At 40.9% G+C, this 14,606-nt stretch overlaps 1 protein-coding gene across 4 annotated transcripts in view; it reads left to right on the top strand.

The window, feature by feature from the left end:
- Positions 1 to 14,341, top strand: part of tesca (tescalcin a) — a 40,748-nt gene extending 26,407 nt beyond the window's left edge. For 2 of the 4 annotated variants that reach the window (XM_068055147.1, XM_068055145.1), the window contains exons 7-8: positions 8,036 to 8,083; positions 12,901 to 14,341. In XM_068055147.1, coding sequence (XP_067911248.1) covers positions 8,036 to 8,083; positions 12,901 to 12,978 — 126 coding nt within the window. In that variant the 3' untranslated portion in view covers positions 12,979 to 14,341. The remainder of the gene's footprint in view (positions 1 to 8,035; positions 8,084 to 12,900) is intronic. The other 2 variants (XM_068055146.1, XM_068055144.1) reach the window with 1 other exon arrangement.
- The last annotated feature ends 265 nt before the right edge of the window (positions 14,342 to 14,606 follow it).

The raw sequence follows: 14,606 nt of genomic DNA, 5'->3' as shown, positions 1-14,606 counted from the left end.
CAATTGAGATATGCATTTTTCTGGATCTCCTAGGCAGGGAGTAGTATTGTTATGTTTTATGTCTGTTTGGAAGAACAGTTAGGAGTTTTGGGCTTCCCTAATTTGGCAGGCTCTGGTGTGAATTCCTTTGTGGGTGCAATTGTGCCACGTGTGCAGTTTCTCAACAAAGACCAGGTTCACATGAGCTTTTCCACATTACTCAAAAATGACACACCCAAAACCAGTGAAAGTTTTATATATTAGTTCATTTGAAGACACTAAGGAAATCATGATCAAGATTTCAAAATCTTTCTGCATGCCTACTACCTTGATCAAGTGGTTGTTGAGGTATATAGAGGAGCAAGGGGTGTTTTCTACTCAAAAATCTCCCCTGTTCCACTTAATCCCTCGCTAAAAAGGATTTCAAAAACCTGATGTGGAGTCTTTCTAGCCTAATCTTTTGGTTCATACAACTGAATGCAGAGTATGCAGTGTTCTTTGTTGCAGAATACAAAGTGAATATCAGTATTCATGACCTGTGGGGTTGATTGGTAATAATTCTGGGTTTGCGTCTCATGGCAGCTCATTTTCCATCGTTGGACCAGGGTCACAAGATGTGTGGGGGCAAGCAATTTGTTTTCTTTAAAAAAAAGATTGGCAGAGAGTTCCTGCTAGATTGTGTTTATTTTCAGCAGAATTCCCCTGCTGATATCGGCATAACTGTAGGAAAAGATTGCAGAATTTTAAAATGCAAGTTGCATTCATCCCAAATTTCCCTGATCTTTTGTGCTAGAAGCTGGTCCTGCCCACAAAACTATCCATGATCATTGGGAGTTTCTACTACTTTCATCATTTGTCGGCCTTTGAGGAGGCTTCAAAATTTAAGCTGTACCTTTCAGGCACAAGGACACAAATTGAAAGGTTTTTAATTTTTTAATAAAGTTTACTAAGGAACTGACTGCTGTACCCCAACCTAACTAGAAAATACTTGCACATTTCTTTTAAGTCATCATCAGTAATTTACAATCAAGTCACTCACAAGTGACGGATTCACACTGATTTTAAATACTTTTTTTTTGTTATAAACCACTTTTCAGCTGTATTGATCAAATTTTACTGTGTTAACACTCCAAATGTATCAAGGAATATTTTTTGAAGGAATTTTTTTTTTAAACTGCATTTTAAAACATTGTCTGGTTGACACTGGTTCATGGCAGATTGTATGTGCAACAATTTGCCGAGTTTGAGCAGAAACACAAAGGGAAAAAACACTTTTCAAATCCGATGCAAGTTGCTCTGGAATAGCCAGTTGTACCCAAAGGGGAAAAAAACTATCTCACTACAACTACTTTCTTGCAAGATGCCCAAGTAGGGTGGGAGGAGGCTCAAAGTGGAGCAAACACCAGCTGAGCTGAAAGGTCCTCTTTTTGTGACGTAAGTTCTACGCAACTCTATGTAAATGACAAGGAAGCAGGCTGTTCGGTCCAGTTGGTTTATGCTCCACTTTAAGCCTCCTCCCACTCTACTTAACCTTGGTCCAAACATGAACAAAAGAGCTGAATTTCAGAGGGTGAGATGAGAGTAACTACCCTTGACATCAAGGCAGCATTTGACTGAGTGTGGCATCAAGGAGCCTTAGCAAAATTGAAGTTGATGGAAATCAGGGGGAAATGGTCAATCATCTCAGCCCCAGGACATCACTGCTGGAGTTCCTCGGGGTGGTCCTAGGCCCAATCATCTTCAACTGCTTCATCCCTCCATCATAAGGCCAGAAGTGGGGATGATTGCACAGTGCTCAGCATCATTCAGAACTCTTCAGATTCTGAAGCAGTTTGTGCCCACATGCAGCAAGACCTGGACAACATTCAGGCATGAGCTGATATATGGCAAGTAACATTTGTGCCACACAAGTGCCAGGCAATGATGTCTCCAATAAGAGAGAATCTAGCCATCTCCTCTTGATGCTGAACCCTCCACCATCAACTTCTGGCTGGGTGGGCGTGGTGATGGTGGTGGAGATAACCATTGACCTGAAACTTAACTAGACCAGTCATATAAATACTGTGGCTACAGAGCAGGCCAGAGGATGGGACTTCTGTGGTGCATAACTCATCTCCTGACTTGCAAAGCCTACCCACCATCTACAAGACACAAGTCAGGCTTGTGATGGAATACTCCCCACTTGCCTGGCTGAGTGCAACTCCATCAACACTCGAGAAGCTCGATACTATCCAGGACAAAGCAGCCCACTTGATCGGCACCCCAGCCATAACCTTCAACATTCACTCCCTTTACCACCGACACACAGTGACAGCAGTGTATACCATCTACCAGATGCAATACAGCAACTCGCCCAAGACTCCTTCAAAAGCACCTTCCAAACCAGCGACCTGTGGCACCTAGAAAAATAAGGGCAGCAAACGAATGGGAACACTACCACCTCTAAGTCACACACTAGCCTGATTTGGAACTATATCGCCATTCCTTCACTATGGATGGGTCAAAATCCCTCCCAAACAGCACTGTGGGTGTAACTTCATCACATGGACTGCAGTGGTTCAAGAATGCAGTTCACCACTACCTTCTCAAGGGCAAATAGGAATGAGCAATATATGCTGGCCTTGCCAGCAACACCCTGTGCACTAGCAGTAGTCACATGTGGTCACCCAATTCCCATGTCTCTTTATCCCCCTTTCTTTCAACCACCTGTCTAAGCTGTTCTTAAAAGTTGACATGGTCAGTGCTTCAATCGCTAAATTCAGTAGTGTATTCCACAACCTCACAATCCTCCAATAAAAAATATTCCTCCTCACTGTCCTAAATCTCTTACGTTTAATGTTGTCTCTATGTTTCCCTCATTATAGACCAGGGTTGTCCAACATAGCCCGCAGACCAGAATCCAGCCCGCCAAAGGTTTCCATCCGGCCTGCGGATACAAACTGTACCCAGAGCCGTTCCTCATCCTCCCCAGGGCTCCATGACTGGAGCTGGGAAATTTCCCATTGTCGTCTTCATGCTGAGTGGCCTTTTTAAAAATATCACACTATCAGTTTCACGGCTCAGCTACTGAAACAGGAACGTGCTTCCCAACTTTGACAAATTCGGGGTTTTCCGATACTTTTTAAAAGCCTGCCAGAAAACCCCGAATCTGTCCAATGTTGGGACGCGCGTTCCTGCTTCGGTAGCTGAGCTGTGAAACTGACAGCGCGATGTAACAAAGACTCTTCAATCACTGAAGAGTTTGTTTCTATCTAAGGTGTCCAATTCTTTCATAATTGTACACATTGCGACAGTGACTACACTTCAAAATACGTCATTGGCTGAAAGCACTTTGGGATGTGCCGCAGATGTGAAAGGTGCTATATAAATGCAAGTTTTTCTTTTTATACACTTCTATCAAAATTCCCCTGTCCCCCATAATCTTTCCCATTCTAACAAAAACAGCCCCAGCTTTTCCAAGGGTAATTTGGAAGGACCAATGCTATCTGTAGTGCCACTGCAGTTAGGGCAATTAGCAGCAATAGTTTAGAATCCTGGCAGATTGAATTCTGTGGATTTTCAGTACCAGGAACTCCACTTACTTTGTGTAGCATCAGTCAATCCATTCACTCAGGGGCTGCATGCTTCCACATGCCATGTAATCTTTTTCATCAGACTCTACCACCTTATTTTTCTTTTGACTTCAAAGTTCCCTGTAGACCCAAATATTTGGATGATGGTGCCTTTTCGAGGAAGACCTATTTGGGTGGTAAAAGTATTTTTCATTTTCACAGTACTGCTTATGAGAGGTATTGATGGAAACTTTTGTGCCAGTGAATTGGAAGGTGCAGAACCTATGCAGTTCAGCAAAAAGATGAACAAGGTCATTGGGCATTTCTATGAGGCTACGTATAGCCCTGGAAACTGTAATTACAAATTAGTGTTAGTAACATGCAGCAGGTCGAGGCAAGGAAGACACTGGGCTGGATTCTATAGAACCCTCGATGCAGGATCCGTGGTGGGGAGGGAACCTGAAGATGGTCCCAGAGGAGGCCCGCCACGGACCTCGTGCCAGCAGGGCCCGGTTCGATATTGCCAGCGGCGGCGAGGCCTCGTAATTACCCGGCCCCTGCTCATGACGGGACTGCAATTTAAGTATTTAAAGAAATTAAAATACCTGCATTAGTTACTCTCCCGTCGCCTCCTGAAGTCCCACCGCGATCTTCACCCCAGTGGCCGGCACTGCCGTGCATTCGGATCCCCGTCCGGGTAAACGAAGTGCAACACTGGTGGTGGGGCGGTGGGCGGGAAAGGAGGTAAGTTTCTCTGTGTGGTGGGGGGTGGAGAATGGAGTCAAATTAACATCATGGATGTAGGGGATGGTGGAAAGGGTCCTAGTTTAGAGTTTGTGCAGTTGGTGGAGGAGGGGGTAAAGGTAAGTGTTTTGACATGGGGAAAGGGCAAATAATTAAATTTTTATTGTTGGGGGGGGTGGTGAAGAGAAGCAAAATAGAGTTTTTTTTAATGCCATTTAACTTTAAATATTTAAAATAACTGGTCGGGCTGACAGGCCTTTAAAAATGAATATTTGGATGATGGTGCACAGGTAACTGACGCCATTGCCAGGGACAGATAGCCCGCCCCCTCCACGTGTTCGGGGGAGGTGGGGGTGGGTAGCCCCAGCTATTTAAATGAGCCGCTGTACTTGGAATTGCAGCGGCTCTTTGACGGGCTGCCATTTTTTTCATCGGCCGCCGATGTCAGCAGAGGGCTTGTATAATTCAGTCCACTGACTAATTGACCCGAAGGACTCTCTGTCACTCAATTAAATCTTAAATATTTGATTGAGCAGTCACAGAAACTGTTCCAGCTTGAAACCAAAAATTGACAAGTTTGCCAGAAATGTTAATTCAAATCATTTTCCACAATATTTGCAGAGTTTACACTGTAAATATAAAAACAACAATGATCTAAAGCATAAATAAAAGCAAAATACTGCGGATGCTGGAAATCTGAAATAAAAACAAGAAATGCTGGAAATACTCAGCAGGTCTGGCAGCATCTGTGGAGAGAGAAGCGGAGTTAAAGTTTTGGGTCAGTGACCCTTCTTCAGAACTCATGTTTGCAAGCATCTTTACAACAAACTGACTTGCTTTAGGTAGGAGAAACAAAATTGAGATTATGTGATAAACAGGCTGTGTATTTAGAGGGTGGGAGGAAGTCATGTGAATAAAATAGCTTCATGATTGTCTGAATTTTTTAAAGGAACAACTGGAAATGCTGACTTTAATGTATACGAAAGGGACTTGACAACAAAAAACACCATTTATGTGGATAAAGGACAGCAAAGAAAGTTGGAAAACTCTTATTCTGGAGGCTAGTAATTAAAAGTTAACATACTTTATAGGCTCTGGTGAGACAAAAATCTGGTTTGCTATGGCTACCAGAGGTCAGACTGGTTCACTTTATGACCTCCCAAAGCCTCACCACCACTTACAAGACACAAGTACAGCTCCAACAACACTCAACAAGCTCAACACTAACATGGAAGGAGTGATTAGCCATGGTACACCATAAACTGAGCATGTGGGAGCAGTGTTTTCTCTCCATTGTGGGTAAGAACCTGGTCAGCAGGTGCAAGGCAATCATGTTGTGGCTGTATGTGGCGCAGGTCTGGCCCATACCCCACTCCTTTGGTCACCCGAGCCATTTTCCACTTTTATCGGGAGATTCAAAATGGACCGGGTCTGGAGGGACACAATGTTCAAACCTCTGGACAAAGACAGGAAAAACGTACCCAATATTGCCCTCATCCTGATGACCACCTTCATGTGCAGCTGCATCAAGCTGTGAGTAGAGTCTTAGTACGCAAACACCAAGTGTCACTATGTGCTGAGTTCTATCTGTCCCCAGTGTTGCAAAGGATGGGTCTGGTCACATTGCCGCGGAACGCTCCATCCAGTTGGACCGTGCCGTACCACCTATCCTTCGTGAAAAAGTTTGTGCAGAAAAACACCTTTGACTACCAATCAATCAGGCAGTGGTCTGCACGGAATGTCAAGGCCCTACGGGAAAAGGAGCTGGTGGATCCAGTCGGATGCGAGCAGACTGCCAAAGTCATTTGGCTGAATGCCTCATCACCAGAACTTTCAAAGCACCAAGACATAGCTTGGCCGGTGGTGAGAAGGGCCCTCCCTGTCAGATCCTTCCTGCACACCCAGAATCTCACCACCTCTGCATACTGTCCCCGAGGTAGCTGTGGTGGGGAAGAGACTGTTGCCCACCTCCTTCTGGAATGTGCCTTTGCAAAGCAGGCGTGGAAAGAGATGCAGTGGTTTTTGTCGAGGTTCATCCTAAGCAGCTCTGTAACATAGGAGTCTGTGCTCTACGGCTGTTTCAGGGACACACACCGAGATAAACATCAACTGCTGCTGGAGGACCAGCAATTCAGTGAAAGATGCTCTTTGGTCTGCCCGAAACTTGCTGGTCTTCCAGTGCAAAGAGTTGTCCATGACCGAGTGTTGCAGACTGGCACATTCCAAGGTCCAGGACTACGTGTTGAGGGATGCACTAAACCTTGGGGCAGCCGCCACAAAGGCTCAATGGGGAAAGATCACTATGTAAGGTCCTCCCGCCATAGTGAACTGAGGGGCTGGACCAATGGGGAAACCCCTCAGGCTATATACACCAGATATGGGTTTTCTGTAAAATGTACATGGCATGTAAAACGGAATGGAAGGGTTGTGAGGCAACTCACTCCTGTATTGAAGAAAACAGATTTACTTTGCACTTTCTGAAGTGTCAACTTGGTACTGTTTTATAACGTATTTGTTTACAGATTTTTGAAGAAAGTACATTTTTTAAAAAAACCTAAAGTTGTCCAGAACTTTCAAACACCAAGATGTAGCTTGGCTGGCGGTGAGAAGGGCCCTCCCCATCAGATCCTTCCTGCAGGCCCAGACTCTCTCCACCTCTGCACACTGCCCTCGAGGTGGCTGTGGTGGGGAAGAGATTGTTTCCCATCTCCTTCTGGAATGTGCCTTTGGAAAGCAGGCGTGGAAAGAGATGCAGTAGTTTTCTTGTCAAGGTTCATCTCAAGCAGCTCTACAGGCTGTTACCAGGGACGCACATCGAGATAAACATCAACTGCACTTTCTGAAATGTCAACTTGGTGCTGTTTTGAACTGTTTTGTAATTATTTGTTTACAGAATTTTGAATAAATTGTTGAAAAAAAACTAACCTAAAGTGTTGCAGACTGGCACATTCCAAGGTCCAGGTCTACCTGCTGAGGGACGCACTAAAGCTTAGGGCAGATGCCGCAAAGGCTCAATGGGGAAAGGACACAGTGTAAGGTCCTCCTGCCATAGTGACCGAGGGGCTGGAACCTATGTAAAACCCCTTGGGCTGTATGCACCAAAATATGGTTTTGGTGTGTAATGCAAGTGTACATTGCAGGCAAAATGGAATGGAAGGGTTGTGAGGTAACTCACGTTCTGTCTTGAAGGAAGCGGATTTCTTTTACACTTTCTGGAATATTAATTTGGAACTGTTTTTTAATTTTTTTTTTTAAAAACAGATTTTTATGAATAAAATATGTTTTTGAAAAAAACCCTAAACATCCATCCTCTCCATCACTGGTGTACCGTGGCTGCGGCGTGTACTGCGGCTGCGGCGTGTACTGCAGCAACTCGCCAAAGCTTCTTCGGCAGCACCTCCCAAGCCCGCAACCTCAGCCCGAGTCAAAATCCTGGCACTCCTTACCTAAAAACATTATAGGAGCACCTTCATCACAGGCAGCAATGGTTCAAAGCAGCAGCTCACCACTATCTTCTCAGAACAACTTCTCAGGAACACACACCCCCAGAATTAATTTTAAAGATGGCACAATGTAAATTTACCAAATACTGGTATGCCATGTAATTTTAGATTGCAATTGGCATGAATTTAAAGGTATTCATTTACACTTTCTGAAGAAAGTCTTAGCTATGAACTCAGGAAATACACTCAACTTTATACTCATTTGTAGCATAATGTTTCATGTTAATAATTTGTTTAATTTTTATTTATTTTCTCCAGGAACCTGATGAGCTCTATGAGGGAATAACCTTTAATGACTTCTTTAAGGTCTGTATTTGTTTTCCTTAAAAACAAATGAAATGAATACCAAACATTGAGGTGAAAGCAGGCCTTATGCAATACTAACCAGGTATTGCATGGTATCTATAAATGACTGCTGGCCAATTCTGAGTAACTGATCAGCCAACCAGTTTTGCTAGTTTTCAGCTCACACACTGATGCTAAATATACATCTTGTTGCAATACTTAGGTTCTCAAATATCAGGTGTGCTTTTGTTATTGTATTCATTCTAAACTACTGAAAATTTTTTTTTTTAAAACAGGGTCACTTTTTTGTTTTTTTGTACTTTTAATTTCAATTTTACTTTTATTCCTACCTACTTTAATCATTTATTCTTTACATTTAAACTATTTCATTTAGCTTTTTCTTTCCTTCTGCAACCATCCATCTTGAAATTTTTAGAGAAATACTTTTGATGGAGAAGTAGCCAATAAAAAACCTAAACTGTGAAGATGGAGATGGTCATATCACAGGTATAACCTGATCATATTTTGACGTAACAATCACGAGAAAACCTGTAAGTGTGTGATGCTGGCAAGTAAACTTGTTGGAGGACCCCAAAATTCAGCAGTGATAGACAACTTTGCCCACCAAGTTCATTGGGTTATTTAGAGATACAGCGGGTTATTTAGAGATACAGCACTGAAACAGGCCCTTCGGCCCACCGAGTCTGTGCTGACCAACAACCACCCATTTATACTAATCCTACATTAATCCCATATTCTCAACCACATCCCCACCATTCTCCTACCACCTACCTACACGAGGAGCAATTTATAATGGCCAATTTACCTATCAACCTGCAAGTCTTTGGAGGTGGGAGGAAACCGGAGCACCCGGCAGAAACCCACGCAGACACAGGGAGAACTTGCAAACTCCGCACAGGCAGTACCCAGAACTGAACCCGGGTTGCTGGAGCTGTGAGGCTGCGGTGCTAACCACTGCGCCACTGTTATGCAGTTCAGATATCAGTAAACAATAGTTCACTAAGAGCCTGTATTAGGACATGAAGCAAAGGTATAACTAGTACACATTTAATAAATAAATATGCTTAATAATCCATGATGCTCACAGTAAGTTAGATGTTACCATTTTATAATAACTGGAGTTTTAAACCATGTACAGTATAATAACCAATGGAGTGTTTACATCCTCATAGCCCTTACCTAATGTGCACGCAAGAGCAGTCTTGAGAAAAAGCAGTCTTTTGCTAAAATAGAGTTGTGATTAACATAGCCTTTCCCTTAAAGACAAAGTGTACTCTTGATGGGGAATCATTCCCTGTTTGAATCCATTAGTTTGGTTACAGCTCCAAGACTGCCTCAGTCAAAATCTCCATTGACATCCTTTACGGTTATGACCATGCCAATCTACTTCTCCATATTCTCCTTAATCTCTCCACAGAAATGGACAACCACTTCATCTGTCATCATTACCCTCTACTCCACAGTCCTCAGTTGGCTTTACTCCTACCTGCCACAATGCCATTATACAGCTTACTGGATTCTCCTTCTACCCTGTACAGTCTCCATGCGAGGCCCCCAGAATTCTAACCTTGATCCTCTCCTATTCCTGGTTTACATGTTGATCCTTAGTGACATCATCTGTAGACCTGGTCAGCTTGCTAACATCCAGTTCTTCCTCTGTGCGAACACTCTCAACTTCATTGCTACCACTACCTCCAACTTAACATTGGCAAGACAAAATGCTCCATTCACACAAAAGGTCGTTGCAAGATAGGAGAAAAATTAAATTGTGGACTATCTAAAACTGGCAGTGCACAATCCTGGTGTCCTTTATCATGCATAACTAAGCACCAAACCTGTAATCAAATCTTCTTATTTTCACCTCTGGAACACTGCTGAAATAAGTCTTTCACCCCGAAGATTTTGCTCACACTTTAATCACCTCCAGCCTGGACTTTTCCAATACTTTAGATTGGCAGGTACCTGTAGGTCACTAGCATATCCGGAGGTCATTAGATGCTAATTGCTGAGGGGAGTTTATCTTTCGCTTGGCACTTGTTCATAAATGCCCAGATCCTACATTTTGGGAAAGGCCAAATCATCAAGGTGACCAGAAAGCAGTAAACCATTGCTGGGGTTTTTTTTTTGTTGCTTTTGTTTACAATTTTTCAATTGTATCTGTTGCTTTTTTATGCACATGAACAACCAGGTCCTCATTTGAGACTTTACATGCATGACAGATATGCTAAATGGAAGACTTATTACTTTTAAAATGGTAGATCTGTAGACACTGCCCCTCACCCTTGTTGATTATGAAATATGGAATCGGAACCAAACAGTATCAGAATTCCGTAACTATGAGAAGTGACAAAAATCTGCTATACAAGCAGGAACTGCACTAATTAAACCTCTGCTACTCTTCGACAACACAAATTCAAATAGAAAGAGCACAAAATGAGGTTCCTTACATAATTAAAGCATAAAAATTGCAAGGTTAGAGTTTCCACTTTGGGTGCAATAGGGCCCTTTTTGAAAAATGTTTCCACCCCTCCCCCCACCCCGCATTTCCACTCAAACTCAGTTGCACGTTGCCAAATGCAAAATCTGTTATGAACCAGTGCAATCGGGCAGTGTTTTAATAGGTAATTTTACAAAAAAATTTTGCTTTAAAAATATTCCTTGATATATTTAAGAGTGGTAACTTGGTAATGTTTAATACAGCTGAAAATGGGTTTATTGCAAAAAATAAGTATTTTTTAAAAAATCAATCAATCCAACACCTGTGAGTAACCCAATTTTAAATTCCTGAAAATGACAAAAATATAGAAATAAAAACAAAATACTGTGGATGGAGTAAAATACTAGAATAAAAAGAAAAGGTGCTGGAAATACTCAGCAGGTCTGGCAGCATCTGTGGAGAGGGAAACAGAGTTAACATTTCACAGACCTGAAACGCTGTTTCTCTCTCCACAGATGCTGCCAGACTTGCTGAGCATTTTCAGCACTTTCTTTCAAAACTACTTTCTAGTTAGATTGAGGAACAGTAGTCACTTTCTTAGTAGACCTAAAAAAAAATTTCAATATCTTTGTCCTTGCACCTAAAAGTTCTAGCTTAATTTTTGCATCCTCCCTAAATGCCTGCAAATAAGCCATTAGTGGAAATTCCTGCCGGTGATTAATTCACCCTCGAGGCCTGACTAGTCTTGTGGGAGGGGATTGCTTCCAGCCCAATAGTTTAAGCTAGCACAAAAGATCACAGAAACTCTATTTGTGCTGAACGCAATTTGCTCCTAAAATTCGAAGAACTTTTGTGCTGGTTACGCTGATATTGGGGGAAATTGCACTGAGAAAAACAAACACAAATTCAAACACAAAATTCAAACGCAAACTCCAGGCCTACATGTTTTGCGGCATCATTATAAAGCTGTCTTAAGAGACACAGATGAAATGTAGAATCCTTATTTTTTTTCCCAAATGTATTCCAAATTGTTGCAGCAGCTTTTTTTGTTTATACGGAGAATGTGAAGAGGATTGTTAATGTAAAGATTTATTTACACAGTACCTTTTACTGATTTAACTGCCAACAATAAGGAAAATGCTAATTCTTTTCCTCGCCAGAAAATGGAATTTGCGTCACTATCTTTGGGCATGAATTCTTGCAGTGGAAATGGTCAGCGCTACCCACGTCCATACCCCAGCTTCCTCCCTTGAAGCAGTGTAACCTCTGACTCATGTGTAGCACTGTGGGAGATCCAATGGTTTATATTGATAATTGAGATTGATCACAGTACAGTTTTCATAAGAGCTACAAATATGGTTATTGCATCTACCCAATTGTAGTGTATACCTGAAGTGAGCCTTCGTATAATCGACTGTGGAGAAAGTTAATTCTGCAGTCCTGCCAAATGAACTAATATACCTTCAGATTCACGGTTGTAAAATCATCAATATCCTTCACCTCCCATTAAGGATTACTGCTTTAATCTTCAAAAAAAAACTGAACAACTTCCACATCAAGGAAACAGAATGCTGCAGCCATTTTAAATTTTAATTCCATTAACTGGCATAAATTCTCAAGAATAAGATACTTACATATGAATTTAAGGCAATAACTGTGTTACACATTGAACACAGCACAGAAGCTTTGCTCTCATGATTTAGAAAATCATCTAATGCATTGAATACTACCTTGAAATCCATTAGTGCATCTCTTTCAACTTTTGCAAAAGTAGTCTTTTAGTAATTTGACAAAACTATTTATAAATATTTTGAACAGGGTTGCCAAAACTAAAGCTTTGAGCATTCTGTTAGTTACAGCTGGCTAACTAGAACTGAAATGTGCCCTTTGCTTTTCATTTCCTTCTCTTCTTTGATTACTGTCTATGTTTTCTACCTTCTATCTTCTCTCCCTATAGTCAAGTGCCATTGACTGGAAAATAAAAGTCTCAGGTCGAAATCTTTAGCTTCAAGCCTGAGGATTGATAATGATTTAGCATCTGTATGAAATTAATTTAACATGCACTGTTTTTTTGTTTGCAATTAAAAGAAACATTTTCAGGTGTGATTTATGATGTAACCAGTGATTGACAGTAATCCACTATTACTGGAAACAGCTTCATGACCATATTTGATTGAGGTTCTGCTTTCCAATAATATGATGCATCGGTTTCTAGAGCTCTTAGTAATTCATTATCAATAAAAAAACAAAAGCTAATTATGTCTAAATCTGTCTAAATGAGGTCAAATTACATTTTTAAATGTCATATGAAATCTTTATTTGTAAATGTTGAAAAGTACTGTACGTGAATTGTTGAATAGTAGTTTCTTTTCTTTTTCAGATAATGCAGGATATCAAGATAGAATCCAAAATGCATGTGCGTTTTCTAAATATGGACACTACTGCCATTTGTAAATAGTAAACACTCAAATCGAGATAGAGAAGAATCTAAACAGAGAAAGCCATTAAAGCCATGAAACAAACAAATGATTTAAGACAATATTGAATGGATTGAATACAAGCACGATTCTACTTAAAGTAGCTGTGCTCATTTTCATAACTTTTTTTTAATCCTTGTCGAATACTAAGTTTTCTAAGTTTCAGAATCTAGAACTGGTGTAGTTCCTTCCTGAATTATCAGTGCTACAATTTAACACCTGTTTTTTTTTGAGAGTATAGCTTTCTTCCTTCTGCCTCAGTAAATGGTGCACTAGATGCTACACAAACTATCACATCAACTTTGACATGTTTCTGTGGTTCTAATTGGATGTATCCAGCCTTAAGTTCACATGATTTATTTTATGGTTTGTACACTCCTCTCTTTCTCTCTCCCCTGAAGGTAAAAATGCTTTTTGGTCCTATCAGACATTTTATTGACTCTCCCCATCCTCCCAACTGTTCAATTTTCCAATATTATTGAAAATCTGCTGTTTAGTTTACTATGGAGTTGAAACATGCAGACGAGTTGACAATTGCATTACCTAAAGCATCAATTATGTTCTATTGAAATGCAACAATGGGCATTCCAATAACCAAACAATAAGCTGAATAGGTAATTATATTCATTTAAAAAAAGAACCCTTCCTTTCAACCATACAAGTCTCAGCATTACTGAGAAACCAGTTCCGTGTGACTGAAACTAAGGTTTGAAAGCAATCTCAATTGAGCCAGCCAAGTTACTAAGATGCATATTAAACCTACTCATTGCTTATGGTACAAAACTGTAATGTTTTGCTCAGTCCTTCCTTTGCCATCAATTTCAGTTCCTGCTCTATCTAAAAGCTAAACCTGAACTATTCTCTCCCCAATACTTTAAGTTCTGATCATCTTTATCATTCAGCTGCACCACTGTGTTCTTTCTTATGAACCATTTTATTTATTTTTCTCTTTCTCTATGGAATTACCCTACCTTCCAGCCCGAGAAACAGGCAACTAACCCCTGAAGGCCTCAGCATTTCTACCCTGGTACTGATTCTTAGGGTTGGGAGATAAAGAAGAATTAGCCTTCTGACTTTCCATTCCTTTCTGTGGGAAAATGCCTAACTTCTAATGAGCAGCTGTCCCAGAGATCATTTCAGAAGCACTGTTCTACGAACCCACATTCTACCTACATTATGTCACTACTGCACTGCAACGCCCCTTATCAGATTGTTTTTCACATTATTGTGGTAGCTGTACTTGTATCTTACATTTTGTATGTTTTATTATATTAATTTTAAAGTTCCAGCACTGGCATACAGAAATATTCTTTCAGAATACATAATGGCTTCTTTATATATACGCACATTATTAAAGTTTCTTTTGAATAACTAAGACAGTATTGAGTTACATTTTCGGTCCACTAACCGCACAAAAATGGGCAAAAAGCCTGGCACAACGTACATCGTTCAATTTGGCATCAGTACACTATCTGAAACAGTTGATCTCAAGTCTACTTGAATATACTAAATACCAGAATCTAAGCTTTTATAAAATAATTTCTACAGTAAACAGTGCAAAACAATTGCTACTGACATCTGTTGCAACAGGTTTAAATTGATGATTTTA

Source organism: Heterodontus francisci, chromosome 23, assembly GCF_036365525.1.
Source record: "Heterodontus francisci isolate sHetFra1 chromosome 23, sHetFra1.hap1, whole genome shotgun sequence".
NCBI lineage: Eukaryota > Metazoa > Chordata > Chondrichthyes > Heterodontiformes > Heterodontidae > Heterodontus > Heterodontus francisci.
The sequence above is the reverse complement of the archived record's forward strand: the minus strand, read 5'-3'. Positions and strand labels throughout refer to the sequence as shown.